General features: G+C 39.4%; 1 protein-coding gene across 1 annotated transcript in view; it reads right to left on the bottom strand.

Moving 5' to 3' along the window:
- LOC102786093 (myocyte-specific enhancer factor 2A-like) overlaps positions 1–23,542 on the bottom strand; it is a 51,678-nt gene that overhangs the window by 7,000 nt on the left and 21,136 nt on the right. Inside the window, exons 2-7 of the mRNA XM_087844497.1 lie at positions 20,599–20,784; positions 14,528–14,731; positions 4,295–4,429; positions 3,821–4,028; positions 2,283–2,336; positions 1,277–1,413 (exon numbers count right to left, since the gene is read on the bottom strand). Coding sequence (XP_087700623.1) covers positions 1,277–1,413; positions 2,283–2,336; positions 3,821–4,028; positions 4,295–4,429; positions 14,528–14,731; positions 20,599–20,652 — 792 coding nt within the window. The 5' untranslated portion in view covers positions 20,653–20,784. The remainder of the gene's footprint in view (positions 1–1,276; positions 1,414–2,282; positions 2,337–3,820; positions 4,029–4,294; positions 4,430–14,527; positions 14,732–20,598; positions 20,785–23,542) is intronic.

The raw sequence follows: 23,542 nt of genomic DNA, 5'->3' as shown, positions 1-23,542 counted from the left end.
CGTGTCAGTTTCCATTGTTTACTAATTGTTACATCATGTCTGAGCACAGTGTGGGAGGCAAGGGCAACAGTAGGAGAGTTAAGGGCAAATCAATAACTTCAGCGACCCGGCACAGCTGCAGAATGTGGAATCTTAAGAACGGAAAACAGACTCCTTCTACAGTCTTCCAAGTCATCTTACACAACCATGAACCGGTGCTCTGATGTCATGTGTAAGAACCGTAACTGTGTGTACCGTGCAGCTTTTAAAGCACTTTTTTATGCCCAATTTTTCGCACTTGATATTATTTCTGCGTTTCTGTTCTACTGGTACTGAGTCTAAACAAGACTTGAGCTTCAATAAAGAATTCGCACTGCCCTCACAAAGAGGCATATGACTTGGCAACTTAGTCGAACTGTCGGTCTTTTCAGATGAACAGGCTGTTGTTTTCCAAAACTTTTGGGGCATAATTTGAACTAATAAGCTTTTACATCATTTTCTGTGTTAGTTTAAGCTGCTATTTAGTGTGAACGCCAATTTGGGTCATAGATTTTATGATGAGATATATATGCATTTAGTCAAATGTGTGACAAACTTCAGTCTGGAAACCCTTCAGGCTAGGCTAGTGCTACTGGTTAAATCCTAGTGTTTCCAAAAAAAATCTGACTAAAAGTGGACCACAAACAGAACTTTGCACCTTGCCTATAGATTCTGCACATCCACGTGTGTTTTAAAGAGATTACGGGAACCTTAAATGTAATCAAAAGAGTGTTAGTTCACAATAAGACTGAATCTTGTTGAGTCTACTGGAAGGGACTATAAAGAAGTAGCAGTGAAGTCGGTCAAATGAGGCATGCAAGTTTTTGCCAGTATTGTCCGTTTTTCAAAGGAACTATGATTTCATCTGTAAAACCACCAACCATCTGCCCCAAATAGTGTCAAACCAATTGTTCTCAGAAGTTGTTGGCCCACTCTGTGGTAATCTGTGTCATATATTTTCCCTGTTCATGCCTGACTCCAGCATCCCACAGGCTTAGAAAACACAATGTACTGTTCTGATTCTTAATAAAATCCAGATCAGGAATCAAAGGTTCATGGTTTTATAGAGCTGTCAGCAGCTAGAGGACTCTTCCCAGTTCCAGTCAAAACTAAAACTACATCACATGTTACAAGCTTGATTGCTGTTCTGTATTGGACCTAAATAAATACATAAAGTTTTAGGTAACATTTTTGAGAATATTACTCATTATAAAGGCTTTTTTGTTTTGGTCTTAAATATAAAAGAAAACACACTTACCAGTGTTTGCATCATTCCTTTGGAGTGGGGGATGACGACCCGGAGGTCTGTCTTGCGGCTGGTAGGGACCATGCTGTTCCCATGAGGTGGTGGAGGAGGAGGAGATTTTGATGGTATGATCTTTCCAAATCCATTCACTAAATACAGACGTGTGGAGGATGTTAAGAAGTGATGGTAATTCAATTCCAACTTTCACTTAAGTGCTGATTCTAGCTGCTTTTTGTAAGAATTTTGCAAAGGATATTTTTTTTGTTAATGGAAAGCATCATGCATATAGCACAAGTTTTAAATATTTAGAGCTTTGGAATGCACTTGAAAATGGAGTGGGGTATTACAGTCTCGTGTATTAGATCCATTAAATCAACATGTCCACAGCCAAGTTCTGCATGCAGACTGGAGAAAGTACAGCTATATATTATACAGGAGATCATCATGAATAATTCATATTTTCTCTCTCTTGGCATTACATAATGGCAGTGTTCCTGAGAAGGAGAGCACGGACATGGCAGGAGGGGGATTATGCAAAGACAGTTTGTAGAAAGGGTTGTGGACCAAAGCATAAGGGCAGAAGAGCAGTAACAAAAACCAGGAGGGATGAGGTGCAGCCAGGCTCCTGGAAGAACACATCCCTCCACTGGCCTTAGCTGACCAATAGCAAATCCATCAGCATCTTACATCAACTCCCACTATTTTAAGAAGCGCTAACAGAACCTCAGAGGAGCCATGAACGAATGATCAGATTATTTCTGTGGAACCTCTTTCTTATATTTCATTCTTTCGTAATTTATTGGCTAATTTTAATCCCTTAACGCCTCTAGAAAGAAAATCAAGAAAACAAATAACTATTTGTTCCAACAGATCACACACAGTTAACACATGCAGCTGCTCACATGGGATCACAAGCAAAACAAGCTTGCAAAGACTGCTCCATATGCAGGGAGTTGTGTTTGTGCGTATGCAGTATACATGTCAGAGCGTGTTTGTTAAACTCCCGTTGGATACATACCAGTCGGTCCAGATCCATTTTGCAGAGCCAGCTCGGAACTGCCCTGCAGGCCACCTGAGGATAAACACAACACACTCGTTAGGATTCGTTATTACATTTTTCTCGCATTTAATGTTCTGCTGTCACTAAGAACCACTCTGCATGCATCCATCTTTTTATCTTATTAGTAAGATTTTAAATAAGACTGCAGTTTTAAGTAAGATTGCTTTAGATCGTTCACTTTCCATCTGCTCAAATGTATTTTCCCCAGCAGGGCCTTTTTCTGTACAATAACAGTCGAACTGTTGTTTTTATCAGATACGCTGTCTTCAAATCAATGTTAAAAAAGAAATAAATACAATGGACAGTGTTGGGAAGGTTACTTTTAAAATGTATTCCATTACAGAATACAGAATACATGCCCCAAAATGTATTCTGTAACGTATTCCGTTACGTTACTCAATGAGAGTAACGTATTCTGAATACTTTGGATTACTTAATATATTATCATGCTGTTTACAACTACGTGAATGTACTATTGCTGTGATTTATTACTGTTACTTAAGGTCCGCGGCTCCGAACCGTAGTAAAGGGACCTCTGGCTGATACGTTGGGTTCGTGTCAGGCTCGTAGCCAAAAACTAGCTTTACTTTGTTGTCTGGGTCAACTTTGCTAGCGAGAGACAGAGAGAGGCGTTGAAAGGCTGCTCCAACAGAACTTATTGTTTTTGGAGGAAAACACGAACACGGTGTACAGTCGAGTCTTAATAGCTTACTTACAACTCGTCAGGCACTCTTCTTGGCTGCAGTGGTTATTATTATATTTACATGCTTCCAGCTCCTGTTTTTGCTCCGTGACAACTCGTACTTTTCCTTTTTCTCCCTCCCTCGCTCACAGACACATAACGGGTATGGCAGTCCATTCTCCCTGCAGCACGGACTACACTGCCTATGATGCTACATTCTTTAGAGCTATACCGGTAGCATTCTGCCTGTTAGCTTAGTACAACAACAACAAGGCGCTCTCTCACCCAGGAAACACAGAGAGAGAGAGGGTCACCCTGTAACCATGGCAACCTAACGCCGCCGCCTGGAACACCAGAACGTAGCTGTTAGACAAAACCGAAACAGTCCTGACCCGCCACAATATGAAACAGGAAAGTACCGCCATGTAATCCATTTATTTCAACAAAGTAACTGTATTCTAAATACCACCTTTTTAAACGGTAACTGTAACGGAATACAGTTACTCATATTTTGTATTTTAAATACGTAACGGCGGTACATGTATTCCGTTACTCCCCAACACTGACAATGGAAATCAGTAATTCCTCCTGCGCAGAATGTTTGCATGGCTCATCTCCTGCATCTCCATTAAAAACTACTATACTGTCTAATTAAAATACATAGTCTCTCTTCTACTCATAATTCTAAGGCTTATCTGGACATCCTTGCACACATTCATTTTCATGTCTCCTCTGAGTTATTGTCATCGGCTCAGTGTGCAGTTTAACAGTAATTTTAATTACCAAAGAACAACACAAAGTTCATATTACTCACCTCCAGCACTCGGGGGTCTTTGTGAAGAGTTTATGTTTCTGTGGAGGTGCGAGTGAGGTGAGGAGAGGATACCACCGTCAGCCAAAGCTGCTGTGGCTGCAGCTAGTGCCTGGGAAGTTGCCCCTCCTCCTCCACTGTGACTGTAGGCCATGCTGCCTGGTGCTACGTGCATGAAGTGCTGTTGATGCTGCTGCTGCTGGCCTGTGGACTAAGAAGGCAGCAAGAGACAAAAAGAGCCAATCAACATTAAAATGAAATACATGAGCTGGTAAAATGCAATTGTCTTTTATCAGTTGTATTGTCTTCATCTTTGTGTCTGTGAGCATGATCACACATATTATCACCACAGACTGTGAATGGAGGATATATGACTGGAAGGTTCTTAATTAATGACCCTACAGAGAAAATGGGGGTGGGAACAGTCACTAAACAAAATGTTGAAAACCAACAAAAAAAACAAACAATGCAACTTACAATTTTATGAGTCTTCATCATGTTGTCAAACTCTTCATTAATCTTCTTGTATTTTTCTTCAGTATTAGGAGTGAGGACATAGGATGCGTCAGCATCAGGGCTGTCGCAGCCTCTGTGTTCCTTCTTGTTAAGGGCCTGTAGGTGAAATAGTTATAAAGGAGTAGCATTAAAAAAAACAAAAGGGAAAAACAGGTAAGCATTGGTTAGAAAACAAACAAAAGCCTTTCACCACCAGTTCTGTAGTAAAAGGTTAAAATGAGTAAAAACATGCAGTTTAATGAGCATTCCTCCTGATAATCTGATTGTTGAGAGTAGAGACAGAAGAGAAAGAGTATGTATAGTCAGTACATAAATTGATTGTGGAACATTAAAATTCAGGTACTACCAAAAACAGGATGTGTATGGATCTGGTTGCTCCGTGTGTACTATGGTTGAAATCAGGAAGGGTAACTGACCACTGAGAACACTAGAAATCAGATTCAAGTCTCGTAACGCTCACTGTAGCTGCTTCTCAGACGCTGAGAACACATTTACAAATTTACAGGTTTATAGTCAAAACCTTTTTTTCCTGCTGCACCTTTGAGCATATTTCTATACAGACTTATCAGGCAAGGTGTTAGTTGCAGAGGTGGCAAAAGTGCAGACATTCTGTAACTAAGTATAGATATTAGTAGGGGTGGGGGTGGGGGGTGGGGGGGGGAATTGATACTGTGTAGTGTCGTGATATTTTGTTTGCTAATAATGTATCGATACAGGGACAGCAGAAATCGATATTTTGTTACAAAAAACTGACTTCAGAGCATGTTGATCCTTTTTCTGAGCAAGAATCCTGACATTCCTTCACTGTCACAAATGTGTTTAACTTTTTTTTTGGCAGCAATAAACATGACAGTTTACTTATTTTAATTTAAGACAAGTTTTATTTTAATTAAGTTTAAAACTTTTTTATTTAATGTAAAATTATATTTTGTTTTAATTTACTTTCAAATTCTTCAGTTGCTGAAGGGGCTGCATAGTTTTCACAAATTGCATAGTTCAGAATAGCTATAATTGTACCAGATGGTTGCGTTCAGTTAATTTGGACTAGACTGTAATACAAACTGTTCAAGTTTGTCAACAATAAAACTGACTGAAATGAGAGAAAGACTGAGTGTGAGACTTTGATATTAGATAAAATGAATATTGATAAAGTTTACCTTTATGTACAGAATCTGAATATTGCAAAATATTTTTAAAAAATTGCAATAATATCGTATCATGCATTAAGTATTGTGATAATATTGTATCGTGGGACGTATGGTGATTCCCACCTCTAGATATTAGTGTTAAAATGTTTTCAGTTTTACTTAAGTAAAGAAGTACAGGCTCTGGGTGAATGAGGCAAGTTGTGTAAAGCGCTTTGAGTGCTCAGATAACGTCGGAAAGCACTATATATGAACCAGTCCATTTACTTCACACTAGGCTTTTTTTAAATGTGTTTCACCTTTTGTACACAGTTTCTTACTCAGTCTACACACATAAAAATAAACCTCATCTCTAAACTGCACCACTGTGGGAATAAAGGTACTTAATCTGCACAATCACTGACAAACAAGATGAAACTGTAAAGTGGTCTTAAGCAAGATATTTAAGCACGTCCCTGATTATTTACTGGAAGACACTGATGTGACACTGAACCTCATCAACACCTATTTCAGCTTCAGTTTCTAAGGTGAGAAAGTTTTAATGTCTCAGTATCTCAGCTCTAGAGCAGTATAGCACCTTGTGGAGACAAATATTATCTGCCTCCATATTTACTGTGAAGACTTTGTGACTTTTGAAGCCGCTGCTCTGTGTAGTTTGCACTTTACGGGTTTTCTTCCTCTAAAGAGAGGCTGCTCCATAAAGCAGACTTGCTGATCTTCTGTAGCAACCTTTTAAACATAATGAACCAGAGCACACACATATGTTTTTTAGAGCATGCCAGAAACAACTTTGAATGTAGTTCGATGGTTTTAGTTATGTAAGGCAGACAGACAGGGAAATAAATGGCAAAGAGTTGACTGTTAATGGATCCCTGAGCGTCACTGAGAGTGAGCCATCAAATTAGATTCACAACTCCTGTGTCTGCGGAGGGTCATATTACTACTGGCAGTGTAGCTTAGACAAAGCTCTACAGTGCTGTCAAAGGCAGTGCTGGTAAAGAAAATTGTACTTTGGAATAGGAACTAAATCTTGGGTTGGAATTCCATTCATGGTAAAGGCTAGAGCCCAAGACGAGTATCACAAATCATCAACATTCTTCAATCATTATAGTTATTAAACACTCACTTGCCACTCTTTTAGTTACAAAAGTCATTAGAACAAATATCTGACACTAACAACTAACAACTCACTGCATGTAGTCATGTTAACATCGTCAAAATAACGTCCCAGAGGTCAAAGTAAACATCAGAATGGGGAAGGCTGATGACTCAAGTGTCTCCGAACATGGTGCCAGATAGGCTGGTCGGAGTATTGCAAAAACTGATGATCTACTGGGGTTTTTCCAACACAACCATCTCTACATTATAAAGAGAATGGTCTGAAAAAGACAAACTGTTCATTGAGCAGCAGTTCTCTGGAGCTGCTCTCATATTCATTCAATTCAATTCAATTCAATTCAATTTTATTTATATAGCGCCAAATCACAACAAAAGTCGCCTCAAGGCGCTTCATAGATACAGAGAAAAACCCAACAATCGTATGACCCCCTATGAGCAAGCACTTTGGCGACAATGGGAAGGAAAAACTCCCTTTTAACAGAAAGAAACCTCCGGCAGAACCAGGCTCAGGGAGGGGCGGAGCCATCTGCTGCGACCGGTTGGGGTGAGAGAAGGAAGACAGGATGAAAGACATGCTGTGGAAGAGAGACAGAGATTCATAACAGATATTAACCTCTGTCATGGCAGAGATCAAAGTATTAGTACTTTGATCTCTGCCGTGTACTTAAGTACAAACGGTATCTGAATATTCTGTTCACTATGCAGCCCTATTCATCTTTTTGATGCTAACTTGTTTAACAAGTACTTCAGACATGTTTTTTTTCCTGGAAAGACCCGTCTGCTACAGCCTGGGATAAAATAAGACTGACAAACCCTGTAACAACAAAACAATGAGCTAAAAGATGCTGTAATTCTCCAGTGGATTATAGGCCTTCATAAGCACATTAATAAGTGATGGTACATTTCAAATATTTAACATCAACATGTGTCATGCATTAAAATAGAAGAAGATACGTAATTCCCACTGTACATAAAATCAAGTGAAGCATGGCAGCACTGCACTGCAAGCTGGTTTTGAATGATTAGGGTTAGATGACTAGTTTGAAATACAGACCGATTAACTGATATTTGGTCAGTTTCAGCACCCGGCCTTTGGCAGATGAGTCACTCTAATAAATAAATAAACAAAAATCATGCCAATATCATGCAAGCCTGTACAATTACATAATTTCCCTGGTATCCATCACCTCATCTCTGCTCATCTCACGTCATAGCGTGAAATGAAAGGACCATCAGGGCAACACACCACCCAGCTGACTGTTGGCCCAACACAAGTGCTCTGCATTCCCAGACACTAGTACTTACTCAAAGCTTTAAAAACACACACAAATCTATTTCCACAACCGCTGACCGCTTAAAAAGTCACTCACTCAGTTCCTGTACAATCCACTGGCTGCTGCATTTGAGTTCTAGTAAATTCAAGCTAAACAGAAGGACAAAGGATGCACGTATTTTCTGACCATTCAGTTCAACACAAGCTTTAACTAATCCTGTCTGACTGCTTGTTTGTTGGATGCTATTGTTTGACAACTATGTTATTTTGTCTAATTATGGGAAGAGATATTACAGTATATTACGTGGGATACCAATTACTTGTAATTACTCAAAGTGACAGCTTTCAAACACAGTAACCATCAGGGATTTAAAAATGCGCTAAATTACAGAAGGGATGGAAATTACAAAAGGAAAAAGGATGCAAAATGCATCCAAATTTGCAGATCTGCTGCAAAACCCTTTGATATACACCATCATGCTGTGCATTTTTTCAGCAAACAAATGATGTCCAATACAAAGAGTCTGGTGAAGACATTTGCAAACACATTTGCAAATATTATACATCTGTCTTCTGGCAAGACTACCAAAGGAAAACACTGTGACACATAACCTATATTGAGATAAAGGCATTGGAACATGTCTCTGTAAACAAAGAAGGCCGGGAATGTTGTTTAAAAATTCATCTGTGCTTTCAAAGACTAATGTCTGCCGTGTGAACGTGAGCTCTGGCACAAAGCCTTGACTTAGCTGCTGATTAAGATCAAATGATCACACTAATATCTATTCTGGTCCAAGTGTCACGTTAACAACAGACAAAAAAAGATGCAGGAAAAGCCCCTATCTGGCTGCTTATAAGCTTTAAAATACTGGCATTCTAATGTATACGCACTGTAAGTCTTCACAGTACCTTGTAAATATATGTGACGCAATACCAGAGCAAAATGTACCATTCCAGCAATGAGATTAAGCATATAATGAATGTGTAATTATTATTAATGATGTGAGGAGACACGAGCTTGACATGAGCTCTTTTAGTTGCTCTGCTCAGAAGTTTATTAGTCTGCAATCATTCTCTGATTCAGGTGAGCCCTGTGCTTGACCTTGCAACAGCTGTTATCAATTATCTGACCACACACTTTCTTTGAATATTACATACTAGTTTTAAAGAATTAAACAAACAGCTTTCATTAGAGATGTGACAGTGGATACAGTACCCCACAGTATGTATCTCCACAGATGCTGGTTCGCAGCACTACATCATGTCTGGGCACTATCTTAAAGTGGCTGTTAGAGGATATGACAGTGTGTATGTGTGTCCTTATCATCTCAAATGTCAAAGTCAGCTTTAGTAGATCTCCAAAGGCATCTGGATCACTGCCACCACGAGGCACGAGCTGCACCACTAAGCGTCTTGACATGTGAGGGTGACGTCTTGTTGCTCTCGGGGCAACATCACAGATAAAATAAGACCCCCTCTTTCTCTGGAGCAAGTCTTTTCCAGTCGGGTGATTGCCCTATAGGCTAAGAATAGGCCAGGCATTGGAGTGCTTGAGGAGTGATCCAATGCATCTCTGGCAGAGAGAAAACACACAGCTCGCATACTTTGAAAGGCACACTTACATTTCACAGATTGCTTTCACATGAAGCATCCTGTCACACAGAACTAAACCAAATCAGCTGTTGTGCGTTTTGCCACAGTGCCAGGTTTCACCGTGTTGTAGCGTTCTCTTTCTGTTATGCTTTTCATTCATCTCTGGGCTCTGCAGGCTGACAGGGCTGCACTGCTGCATACCTTGGACAACTGCTCTGTTGTTGTTGAAACTCAAGTCTGCTGGACACAAACTTGTCTCAATTATTATGACAAAAGTAATCTGTTAGTGATAGTAGCTGACCAGTGAGGACTTTGTAGCTGTTTTAGCTGGCAGGCCATTATCAGTACAGGTTTGCTTGCTTCCATCTCCATTTATGGTTGACATTACATTTTCATCTACACACATGGAGACACATTTCAAAAGCCTAGTGCTTGCAACATTGTATGCTAGTCTATCGCAAACACGTTGTTAGGCATGGAGTAAAGGGTTTGCAGAATTACTCTGGTTGTGGAATGAACACAATCCAGGGAAAAAAGTTTCTTTGAAACACCTTCAGAACCAAGTACATGGAGAGAAGGCCTATCCACGGGAATATTTATACAGTTGTTTTTGTAATTTCAGTGAACTGGTCCTTTAAATAGCTTACAGGAGCCACTTTGTACTTGAATGTGAAGAAATTGTACTTTCATGAAGTATACAGTTAGTAATCCGAGTGATTAATTAGGACCTGTGAGCCAAAAACGACCACTTTGTTCTGCTGCCAAAACTGTTTTATTAGTTTAAAATTTCCCGATTTCCTGAACACTAAATTATAACCATGTGTAAGAATTTATCCAACCACAGAAACTTTGGAGATTACAAAATATGCTCTCATTTATACCAGGTTATCTGCTGCCATATTTGACATTTTTACTTTTTAGAGGTTAAGGAAGTTGCTGCTGTTGTGCCGTATGGATATATGCACCCAACCCTTGCATACTCTTTGTGACATTTAGGAATAACTGCTGGTGCTTGAATGTGCTTAAAAGTCAAATTTATCCTACGTGCAAAGAAAAAACTGTTTTTTGTAAGGCAGGGACTTCATGGCTTCCTGTTTATTGTGTCATGAGCTTTGCTGACACCATGAGAGTTGGCAAAAAAAACAAAGATTGGGTTTTGTATGGTAAAAAGTCACCATACAAAAGTATGAATGATATCACTCTTAATTTAATTCAAACACGAAATGGACTAATACCGTTTCATCTATTCTTTTAAAGCACTAATAATGGAAGGCTGACTTCATGGTATTGTTGAAAAGGGGAAGTGTATTAATACCCTTAGGTATGATGTTTCCACTTTATGCTTAGTAACGCAACAAGATAATGAAGCCGATAATGCAGCTTGTCAGTTAGTTCATCCAAATCAATGCCATGGATACCCTTTCCAAAAAAAATAATGAAAGAGAAATATCTGAAGTATTGCTAAGATTGATCACATACTGAGAAATATTCAAACTTTGCATCAAAACATTTCCCTACGCTTTCTTTCAAACAATGTAAAGGAAGACAAAGTATGCTGGTATTATAGTAGCATCGCTCATGTGCAGATTTCCTGTGTGTGTCAAAACCAGCCGAGCTATTTGTGTGTTTAAGAGATAGACATCAGCAAGCATAATACTCCATCAAACAACGACAATGAATCCAAAGAAGCTTTCCGCTTCTCCTTCCAAACATGGGAAGACTGTTGTAGCCAGTGGGGTCCTACTTTACACATAGTCAAATTTCATCCCTAAATGTTGCAAATAGACCGACCGATATGTAAAAGAACACCTCTCACTTTCTAAGCTTTGTTTTAACCAGCTTGTCTGTCTGCGTGACATTTGCGGGAATAAACAAATAAAGGCTCAAAGCAGGCAAATCAAGGTTGGCTATTGGCCTAGAGAGCAGTCACAGGTGTCTGCTTGTGGTTAACAGCAGAATAGACAGGGTCATATTCCTTAGCATCATTATGGGCAACATCAATGATGCATATTAACTGCCTCCACCACCACCACTGTCACCACATCGAAAATTAATTCAGTGTTCGGTGATTGTAGAGTTTGACGAGACTTTCCAGGTTGACAAGTTTCTATTCTGCACTGGCTTATGGGTTTATTTTTCTTTTCAGCACAGTGCCTGTAGCTACCCTTGAAAAACAATGTCACATTTCCCGGGAAACATTTGAAATAACAGTAAATTTAGAGCACACTGGAAAAAAGACTTGGCCAGACTCTACTGAAACAAACTTAAAAACCGAAGCTCCTCTTTTCCAGTAAGTGGAGCCATTTTGGAAGTAAATACATTCGTTTGGGAAGCTTGGGTTCCTTACAATTAACATTTGGTACAGCACTGCCAAGCGTGTACACGTGGACCTATCTTTATGAGATCACATAAGAGCGATGAAACTGAAGACAGTTTGGTTGATCTTCACTTTGATACAATTCTTTCCTTAAGATTGCAAGTTGAAGACTTGATTAAGGTTCTGGGAAGTCTAACTAAAGTTAGGTTAGGAGGACAGTGGTTATGGTTTGAATTAGTGTAAGACCAAAGAAAATGAAAATGAATCCTCTGAAAGGATGGAAACAATACTGAGCGTGTGAGGAAAGAGTGTGGGAGCAGTAAATTCAGGCTTCCGGAGAGAAAAACACGCATTAGAAGCTTACATAAACAGTTACGAAATGAGTCACAATGACCATTCATTTTTAATGGCAGGGACACCGACTAAACGCCATGAAAACAGAACAGAGCTGCTCAGGGACCAGTCTCAACAGCATCACCACACTGATGACGCTGTGGGACCAAGCAGAACGGGTGGATAGCTGGGTCTTATCACTGTGAACAGTCTCAATTGAACTTTTCTGAGGTCCAGCCTATGTTTCATCATTTTTTCGTATTTCCTTTTTCACTGTGTGACAAAGTGGGTGAGAGCACCACTTGTCTATATATTCTTAGTTAACATTCTTGTTTTGATTTAACCATATTTCACATGTAATCTGCAATAGGCAAACATCTACTATCCCGGGTTTGTTTATGTTTTGCACTGTTACAGATTATCTAATATAACATTTTGGTTTAAATCAATTCCTACAAGTTTAAGTTAACATGTTCTTTATTTCAACTGTTAATTTATATTGTCTAGAACTTACCTTACCTACCTGTCTTCCAGAAACAAAAGGAGGAAATGTAGTATTACTTCCTGCTTTATAGCTTAACCCATTTAACTGGTTCATCTGAGGTCACAGGAGGAGACCAAGTGCGGGAGGGGAAGAATTCTTGTAATTTAATAAAGTTGATTTTAGAGGGTTTATGAAGAAATAGATTTATTGTCGTAATATGTATTGATTACACCACAGAGTTTATGTTGCCAGTAAAGAGTAGCAGTAGAGGTTTGAATATAATTATGTTCATCTTACCTACCGAATGGAATAGTCCAGAGGAGAAATCGTTTGGTTAAGTGGATTATTTAAGCAGAAGAACTCAGGTGTTTGAGAAGAAAGGTTCAGGTCAGTGTAGCTGTGTGCGGTTTGACCTTGATTTCCATTGATTTAAGTTCAGTTGTGTTTATTTGAACTGAGTTAATTATAGAGTTGAGTTTCTTATTTGTTTCTTTGTAAATATTGTTTGGGTCACAAAATGGTGAATAAATCACTTGCTACACTGGACAGCATCAGTCTCCTGCACTTCTTTGACTGCTTAAGTCAAGTCTTACCACACACTGACACTGAAAAGAAATGATAAGTTGACTAGTATACTAAGTAGATAAGTGTAGTAAGGCATTTGTTCTGCTATGTGAATTGGTTTAGAGTCAGGTGTATATTGAAATGTATTGCTATAGACAGAATTTGTAATCAGAACTCTTTACCTTACGCGCATTCACCACTTTCCACTACTCTTTCTCCTAATCAGAAGGTTCCAGGTTCAATCCCTGGCTTTTCAGTCTGAGAGCTATTCTTCAAAACCCCAAGATGCCCCTGATATATCCACCGTGTATGAATATGTGAATCGTAGGTTAAAAGGACTTAGGCATAGAAAAAGGTGCTTGTATTAATGGGTGACTGTGATAGTAATAAAATGCTTTGAGATTAGGAAAGTGCCAGTCCAATTACCACTTATTTTAATGCCACAGTAACCAGAAGACATTAACATACGGTTAAACGAATATTCTCAATGACAGGCTACATTCATCATCAGCAGAGTTTACAAAGGTGGAATTTATGGCTGCACAGTTATTTGGATTGAGTTACATTTTACACATATACCAGTACTTCCTGATGCTCACCATACAAGTTTTTTAAATTCCCTATATTGAACATTTGGACCAGTTTAGAGACTTTCTTAGATGACCTCTTTAGTTATTTTATTGCCTTCTTTCATAGTGGAACAGGCAGTACTGTAATCAGCATGAAATGAGCACACTGCTTGAGCACTTTTATTCATCTAGCATCACCTACATGAATTCTTCTTTTATTTTTGACTGATCAGTAGGACTATTCTCATTTTTACTTGTGTCGGATGGGGGACAGTTTCCTCACAGAATGCACCGGTGTAAACTAGTAGAAGGAAACAGCTGCATGCCTGCCTGTCTCTCCTGAACCTCAAGTGTTACATCTGGCCTTTACTTTATAAAGATCAGCACTAATGTGTTCAATGAAATGACACATCATAAGCAACGGAAAATCTATTTCTCAATATTTCATAGAGAGGAAGACAATACTGAAGGCAGCAGCTAAACAAATCCTCTGGAGTTACACTTTCTAGGAATTCATCTTTCTAAAACACAACTGCAGCCATTTGTTTCCCTAATCTGCTGAATGGATGCTGCAAGAGTCGATCCATGCACTTGCGTGCACAATGAAATAACAACCCAGCATTATATTCTTGCTAAAATTTCATCAGTGTTAATTCAAAATCAGCTGCAGCATGTGACGTGTATTTGCATACTACAGTCATTAGTGCTGAGTGATGCAATAGGTTTCAAGAAATGACCCACCAAAGGTCAAAGCAGTGACACGAGTAAAAGGTTAACAACAGCGTCCTACCACGTACCTCGACGATGTCAGAGTTGGTTCTGCTCTCGTGGGGTTCGTTGTATTCTGTGTACTTCAGCAGGACTTTGTCCATGTCGGTACTGGCGTACTGAAACAGCTTGTTGGAGCCATTGAAGATGATGAGGGCAATTTCACAGTCACACAGAACACTTAACTCGTAGGCCTTCTTCATCAGGCCAAACTTTCTCTTCATGAAAGTCACCTGGAAGAACAAAAGCCAGAGATCAGCCTAGAATAGCTAACCTACAACAGGTCAAATAGAGGGTCATACCTGTTGGTTCTGACAAGAAAGTCAAGAGTATTTATAAAATTCAGGCTACATGGCATCCAAAAGTATTTTTGGATGTGTTCTGTCTGAAGTAATAAATCACCGTTTGCTTTGTACTCTGTGCTGTGTGTTGAAAATGTTATAAATCTTTCAAAAAAAACCCCAAAACCTGTTTACAGTAACAATTACATTTTTTTGTCTTCATAACCCGATAATATTAAAAAAAAATGTCTTTTAAAGCAGTGAAATCTAAATAGTCCATCTAATGCAGCGGTCCCCAACCTTTTTTGCGCCACGGACCGGTTTATGCCCGACAATATTTCCATGGACCGGCCTTTAAGGTGTCGTGGATAAATACAACAAAATAAAACTAGTACCGGTACTGAAAAAAAGAAAATTTATTCATAACACACGTGAAAAGACCCATGAAGACCGAGTTAACGATAAAAACGATAACAAAATAACGCTGAAAACCGATAAAAACCCTGAAAACTATACATTTCACACCTGAGCCTCAACTCTCGCGGCCCGGTACCAAACGACTCACGGACCAGTACCAGTCCGAGGCCCGGGGGTTGGGGACCGCTGATCTAATGGCTTCTGAACAGGTAATCCGCTGTGCTTTCCCCCGTGGCCTCTGATGTGAATGTATGGTGCAATGATAGCAATAGTAATACAAATCTGCACTAACATAAATGTTTCATTTTAGGTGTTTAAACAACTCTTCCAAAACAAGCGATACATTTGTCAGCTCATCCTACCGCCACGTTCACTGGCTGATAGTTTTCAGAGAAAAGAGAAGAGAATTAAAATGTGCGTGTAAGTGTCAAACAGGAAGAGACAAGGGGTGGGGGATCTCTAGTTCTCTAGTTCTGCACTTCTGAAAGAACGCAGTAATAATCTGGAAATACTAATTCAGTAACACTGCAGTTTCTAGTGGAATGTTACTGAATGAGTGGAGTGGATGGGAAAGGTAGGTGGGGAAAGAAACTATGTAATGTTTCACCTCCCTTAATGATTACCATCATGGTGTTCAACTTTATTAGTAAGACAGAAGGCTGTGCATAAACATTTTCAGCAGAAATACAGTCAAACCCCCCTTTAAGCTCATACTGCATACATATTGCACTCTGGCTTATAAAGTAGAACAGTCATTCTTGACACCTCCATATTCCTCCAGACCATAAAGCTAAAACATATTGTTTTGAGTGGACCATTTACAGCTCAGTGTAAACCCACACATAACCCACAGGTCACACATGGATCATGCTCTTATCCCTTTTTTGGTGTGTAGCTCACTCCCTACAATGAATCATCTGTATTTATCTGGGTATGTCTTACTTCTGTCATAGCTTCTGGGATCCTGACTCATATCTTTTCAGTTCCAGAAGCTTCTGCAGACTCACATCTCAAAGCTTTCTGGCAATGTTGAGTGTCAGGTGTATTTCTTTTTACATAGTTATTTCTGCATATTTCTCCTGTTTTGGCTTCCCTTCATTGGCTTCCTGTTAAATCCAGAATTGAATTCAAAATCCTGCTCCTCACATACAAGGTCTTAAATAATCAGGCCCCATCTTATCTTAATGACCTTGTAGGACCATATCACCCTATTAGAGCACTTCGCTCCCGGTCTGCAGGCCTACTTGTTGTTCCTAGAGTATTTAAAAGTAGAATGGGAGGGAGAGCCTTCAGTTTTCAGGCCCCTCTTCTGTGGAACCAGCTTCCAGTTTGGATTCGGGAGACAGACACCATCTCTACTTTTAAGATTAGGCTTAAAACTTTCCTTTTTGGTAAAGCATATAGTTAGGGCTGGACCAGGTGACCCTGAATCCTCCATTAGTTATGCTGCAATAGATGTAGGCTGCCGGGGGATTCCCATGATGCATTGAGTTTTTCCTTTCCAGTCACCTTTCTCACTCACTATGTATTAATAGACCTCTCTGCATTGAATCATATCTGTTATTAATCTCTGTCTCTCTTCCACAGCATGTCTTTTATCCTGTCTTCCTTCTCTCACCCCAACCGGTCGCAGCAGATGGCTCCGCCCCTCCCTGAGCCTGGTTCTGCCGGAGGTTTCTTCCTGTTAAAGGGGAGTTTTTCCTTCCCACTGTCGCCAAAGTGCTTGCTCATAGGGGGTCATATGATTGTTGGGTTTTTCTCTGTATCTATGAAGCACCTTGAGGCAACTTTTGTTGTGATTTGGTGCTATATAAATAAAATTGAATTGAATTGAATTGAATAGTTCAGTTCTTTACACTTTCCTTTACACTTGTTGTTCTGAGCACTTTTACAGATCTTACCATAACGCTGTCATGACACTCAAGCATCATTATGGCCAAGAATTATAACACCAAGTGTCTTGATTATTACCTCTGTAAAATATAATTGGGACTAGAGACAGATTTACAACTTTCAAAACAGCCCAGTTGTACGAAAATGTATACCGACACAGGACACATTATTATTAGAGCTAAAAATCTAAACTATTCACAGTCAAATAACAAAAATCTTTTTCTCTATTTTTAGCTTTTAGTTGCTTTTCTGCCAAACAATTTATTTAATTGATGGGAATTCTAAATAATACCACTTGAGTGATGGCTTAGTGGTGTTTCAAGAAACTGTAGTAGAAAACATCCACTCCTCTGACATTCTTTTTTACTTTTCCTGTTTTATGCATTCCCGAAGTGAGGAAACCAGTTTATATCCTGGTATTATATACAGTATGTCATTGCTTTACAATACTACAGTTATAAAGCAGAAATAAGACAGACTAACTTTGATCTAACTGCAAGTCCTAAAAAAATCATATCTTTACTGTTACCAAAGTATTTAACTGTATTTGCAGTAAAATAATGTTTTTTCTTTCATTTATCGACAGCTGACATTGTAAAGCTAGTTTGACTAGTCTACACGGTAAACCCTCAGATGGGTAAATATGTGGTCTTTGGTTTAAGCCTCATTTGAAGAATTTTACTCAATGCACTGTAGATTGACTTTTCTTTTTTTATAGTATAGAACACCAAATAGACATTGACTGGGACTGAATTATTTGCACACAAACATTCATAAACATTTTTATTTTCTTCCCATCCGGGCTGCTATAATGTAATGTGTGCCTAGTCACAATATTTTGTATAGTAATTCTCACAGAATCGTTTTTGCAAACATGTTACAGTAACAAGATTAAATGATATTGGTGAACTGAATGACAGTCTTACAGTTTGGGAAATAAACACGTCCTGAATTCGTAAGTGTGCTCATTTGTAAAAAACAAAAAAACAAAAAAACACATGACATAAAAGTTATAAATTGATTAGCATGTCATTGAGTACAATAAGTATTTGATTCCCTTACAACACACTTAGTACTTGAGTACTTAGTACTTCGTAGAGACAACCTTGTTGGCAAGCACAGCGGTAAGATGTTTCTTGTAGTTGGTCACCAGATCAGCACACATCTCAGCAGGGAATTTGGCCCACTCCTCTTCACAGAAACTCTATAAATTATTTTAGCTTTCTTGGCTCCTGCTTGGCAACTCATTGATGTACTTCTTCTTCAGCCACTCCTGGCAGTTATTTTGGATCATTGACCGGCTGAAAGGCCCATCCAGGACCGATTTTCAATGTTCAGGTTGAGGGAAGGAGGTTCTCGTCCAAGATTTTTTTTTATACATGGGTCTGTCCATTGGCCCCTCACTGCAGTGAAGCCATCCTGTACCCTTAGCAGAAAAACAGCCCCCAAACAGAACGTTTCCACTTCCATGCTTGATTGTGGGGATGATGTTCTTTGGGTTATACTCAGTGTTTCCACAAACACAGCAAATGAATGTCATGCAAAACTTTCATCTAACCACAGTTTTTTTCTCCCAAACCTTCTCTTAATCATTTAGATGTTCACTGATAAACGTAAGATAGGCCTGTACACATGCCTTCTCAAGCGAGGGGATGTTGGGATCATCAATCCATTACAGCATATTGTGTTACCAATGAAGTGTTTGGTGACCGGGGTACCAACTGCCTTGAGATCAGTTACAACCTTGTCATGTGTAGTTCTCGCCTAATCCACCAACTTTCTCATTTTTATTCTCACCCCACGAGGCAAGATCTTGCATAGAGCTCAGACTGTGGGTGGCTGATGGTCACTTTGTTTTCCATTTTTTAATAATCTTGGCAGAAGTTCACCTTCTCACCAAGCTTTTTGCTGATGGTCTTGTAGCCATTCCAGCAGTCCACAGTCTTGTCCCTGACGTCCTTTGACAACTCTTTGGTCTTGCCCACAGTGGTAGATAGGTGGAAATGGAAGACACTGACTCTGTATATAAGTGTGTTATATCCACATAATGAGATGAAATCAGGAGCACCTGTAACTGACTGATTGATTGATTGGCTGTGCCCATGTGGAACAGGAATTACAATCTATGGGAGCCAGAACTCTGTCTGGGTTGTAGAGAATCAAATACTTACTTCACCCAATGACATGCAAATCAATGTATAACTATTATTTAATGTTTTCTCTCTGGATCATTGGTTCATATTCTGCCCCCTCTCCATTAAAATGAAACCATGAAAATTACAAACTGTTCATTTCTTTGTAAGTGAGCAAACGTGCAAATTCAGCAACATTAAATAATCAGTTTCCAATGGCATAAGGTCAGTTAACTTGTAAACCGTTGCCTCTGAAAACAAGTTTCAAGTGATACTATTTCTTGAGTATAACTTGCAAATACATTTACATGAAAAGAGATTACCAAAAACTACACTGTTCCTCTTTTAGAGTGTGTGGCTGCATAAACACCATCTATCACTAGTGCATCTTTCCACTACAGCCAAGTCATTGCTGTATATTGTGCATGATGTGTGATAGTCTGATACATAAAAAAGAGGAAAAACTGCTGAAAACACTTTATGCACTTGACAGATAAAAAAAAACACAAACCAACTTCCCAAAATAGAGTACAAGAACCTAAATATACGGCAGACTCAAGTGATAGTGCACGCCACACAACTGAAGCAGTGTCTATCTAAAAACGCTTCAGCCAAGACAACCAAACATCAAATATAAACATTATCCCAGATATTTGTTTTCCAGCCACATCCCTATTTCCAGAGCCCGTGCCTTCCTTCCAGACAGGCTGGTATTTGTTGTGCTGTTGGGGGTGATATATATAGAGGAGACAGACAGAGAGGGATTCCAGTGGGCAGCAATGTGGCTGCGTAAGGAGACGGTGAGGAGAGAAGGCCACTGTGTGTCCCTAACACTGACCCACCCTGCTAATGACAGGGTGCTGTCCGGACCCAGCTAACCCCAAATTACTGCCCTCGCCACCAGCTGTGACCACTACACTCTCAAAAGTGAAACAGCTTAAAGAAACCTCTGGGAGCTTCTTAGATTTAAACAAAAGTGTACCAGCAAAAGGTTGGGTGCAGGATCCTTTTACAAAGTGTTAATGAACCTATCGGTACGTGCTCATGTACATAATATGTGTCTTTTTATTAGAAACGAGTACCTGACTTAAATGGCACTTCTACTTTCATGCGGCTCTTTGGGATCGTGGAATCAGCACAGTGAACGTCACATTTTTAGAGTGTGCGCTGAGCAGGAGCGCCACATGGGCCACACATCGACACGAGATATCACGAAAACTAAACATAACAATGAAATAAATCCTAAAACTAGAAGCTGCTCTCAACAGTTAAAGTACACAGCAGATTTCAGCACTGACATAAAGCAACAACGCAAAGATATTTTGCGCAAAAACTAAAAAAAAGACATTTAAGAAGACAAAGGAAGAAGACACTCACCTGTCGGTTCCTCTCATCAACGATACGGGTGATTTGAATCTTCTTCCTTCCCATTGCTAAAGCAACGTCCACCAACAACCAAAGATGAATATCAGAGGGCTCCAAGTAGTTAAAAATTTAAAAGACAGTCCTCAACACATAGTCCCCCTGTCAGCTCCTGTTAGTCCATCAGCTTAGCATGGCTTTCTGAAAGAGAGCAACAATCAGCGTTAACCAAATCATTGTTTATTTACTGTGTACGAGCCGTCACAGAAACAGCTCTATTCAGCAAAGATGTTCAAACACTTGGACAAATCATAGAGTGCAAAGGGTCACACACGGCTTACACTGAAAATGCCAGTTATGCAAGGAAAGAAGGAACAGAAAGAAGAATGAATAATAAACATACATTAGTCGGGGACACAAAATCCATTTCTACCATTTTGAAATTTTCCTCTGCAGTTTGGCATTTCACATTTTGCTGTCACTGTTGATTGCAGTTTTGTAGAAAGAAGGAGGACATCAAAACACCATAAAGAGAGCCATTAAGAGGACACGAAGCGAGACTGACTAAACACGTGCTGGTCCAACAACAAGGATATGATCCCTCACCAGCTTCTCAACTACTACTGCTGGAACACACAATTGAGCCAAAGACTGAACTTTCTGTTTGTTCTAGAGAGCGTTCCTTTCACTCAGGAGCTGAATCTATAATTATAAAGAGCCACATGAGCACAGACACTGTAATACATAGAGAATAAGCGTCACACTGTATGTACCATACTTCATCACATGCCTCTGTATACTGTAGCTTGCACCAACCTCTTCTTTATCTGCACCAACCAGGCCAGCTGTCTTTAGTGGGTTCACCTCTGCTTTCTGGCTTTCTCCTCTTGCAGGAGTGACCACCTGCCTTGATGCGTCCCTCCTTTCTTCAACCTCAGTGTTTCTGAGCCCTGCCTTCCCGCAGAGCTCCTTAGCTCTTACCTAATCTCATCTGATCTGGGAGGAGGCAGAGAGTGAGACGAAGCCAGACTTTATCCTAACCCTCCCTGGATTATTGCAGCATGTGGAGCCCAGCGCTGAGCCACCAAAACCCCCACAGCAGACCCATTTCACATGGTTGAGAGATAGAACAAATGCATTTGTCTTTCACCAGAGAAAATGTATTGGTTATTTTTATAGATTTAAATGTAGTGCACATATCTTAAATGGTAATATAGTTAAATACCACAAAAAAAAAAAACCCACACACACACTTAAATTTTCCAAAATACCATTTTAATTCCAAATATATCTTAGCCCACTTTGTTCTTGTTCCATTTAAATGATTATTTGAAACCCTACATTTTCTGTTTTTTTTTTAACATTTAAAGCAAAGTTATATTTAAACACAATTAATTTGCAAGAAAAGGCACGCTATCACTCTAATGCTTCCTGTTCACCATCAGCCGAGATCCCAACTGACCCTCCAGAAGTCACGGCAGAACATAAACTGTAACAGACAAAGACTCCTTGTATGTTCGGGATTTAAAGGTCACGCGGATTTATCGGTTTTACAATCTGGATGATTTGATGGGAAGACACGAATATTTTTAAAAGAGAGAACGAAAATCCTTTCCATGATACTCATCCCTGCAAGCATCATCATCATGCAGATATTTATTTCAGCCTGTGCTTTTGAGTGTTGAATATTTGCAGTGTTCTAAGTTTCAATCAGATAAACCCTAGTATTGCTCTGGTATTATTAGGATAACAGACTGGACTTTGTACCTTAGTCACGGCATTCTGTCGCTAAAACATGATGATCTGCTTAAATCTGCTAAATTTGAACACTTCAGGTCACATTAAGTAAAGTCATAACCATAACTGGCCTCTTAGCCGGCCTAACTGGAAATCTGAATAAATGGGACTGCCCCGTTATTTGCTGGTGCCAGCAATTACTTTAGTTTGGTGTAAAATGATTTTAGAAGATCTTAAATGTTAAGACAGGAAATGTTTATTCTTCCAATTTGGAAGCCTGTTGAATTAGAAACAGTTGAATGTGTTCATTGTTTGCTATTATATATTTATATCAGTATAAATGTGTTCAGCATAAATGCATCTTATGTAATAACATTGAAATCTTACCTGAGATGGTGCTTTTTCATTTTGTAGCAGATTTAAAGTTTGACATTATTGCAAAAATCTTTCATGAATCTGCCGCTTCACTGGTCATTAATGACCTCTAATCATCTATCCATTTTCGTAACAGGCTGGAGTCTGTCCCAGCTGTCACAGGGCGAGAGGCAGAGTATACTCTGGATAGACCACCAGTCTACCATAGAGACAGACAGCCAACTATTCATGCTCGCATCCACACCCACGGCCAGTTTATAATCACCAATTAATCCAACATGTCTTTGGACTGTGGGAGGGAGCTGGATAACAAGGAAACCTCCGTGTTGTGACAGTGCCACTGCACCACCATGCTGCCTATGATAGGAAAAATATGGTGGCTAAAATCAGTACAATAATTACTTTGAACCAAGCTGCCAACTTGCCAAATTAATAGAAGTGTTGTTGTGGAAGCAGTTTGCATCCATATACAACTCTGTCAAAGATTTACATTAGAAACCAGTTTAACTAGTTATAATCCAACACTTTGTACTGAAATTGAGCACTCAAAGTGCTTCTATGCTACAAGCTGCATTTATCCTTCCTATTTCAACTCTGATTGATCAGAGGCAGCAGGGTTCAGCTTCTTGTCTAAGGAAACTTTGACATGTGGACTGGAGAAGCCAGGAATTGAACCACTGACCCTCCTACCAGGGGACAGCTTGCTGTTTCTTTTACCACAAAATGCATTCTGTGGGAATATTTCCTATCACTTTACTTGCTTCAAAAAGAAAATGTGGAAAAATGTACCAAAAAAAGACAAGTGTTAGGTCTGTTTGTCTTTTTTGAATTGCATTAACGCTAACCT

The sequence above is a fragment of the Neolamprologus brichardi genome, chromosome 1, assembly GCF_056152115.1.
Source record: "Neolamprologus brichardi isolate AB-2024 chromosome 1, ASM5615211v1, whole genome shotgun sequence".
NCBI lineage: Eukaryota > Metazoa > Chordata > Actinopteri > Cichliformes > Cichlidae > Neolamprologus > Neolamprologus brichardi.
Note: the sequence above shows the minus strand (reverse complement) of the source record. Positions and strands in the feature narration are given on the sequence as shown.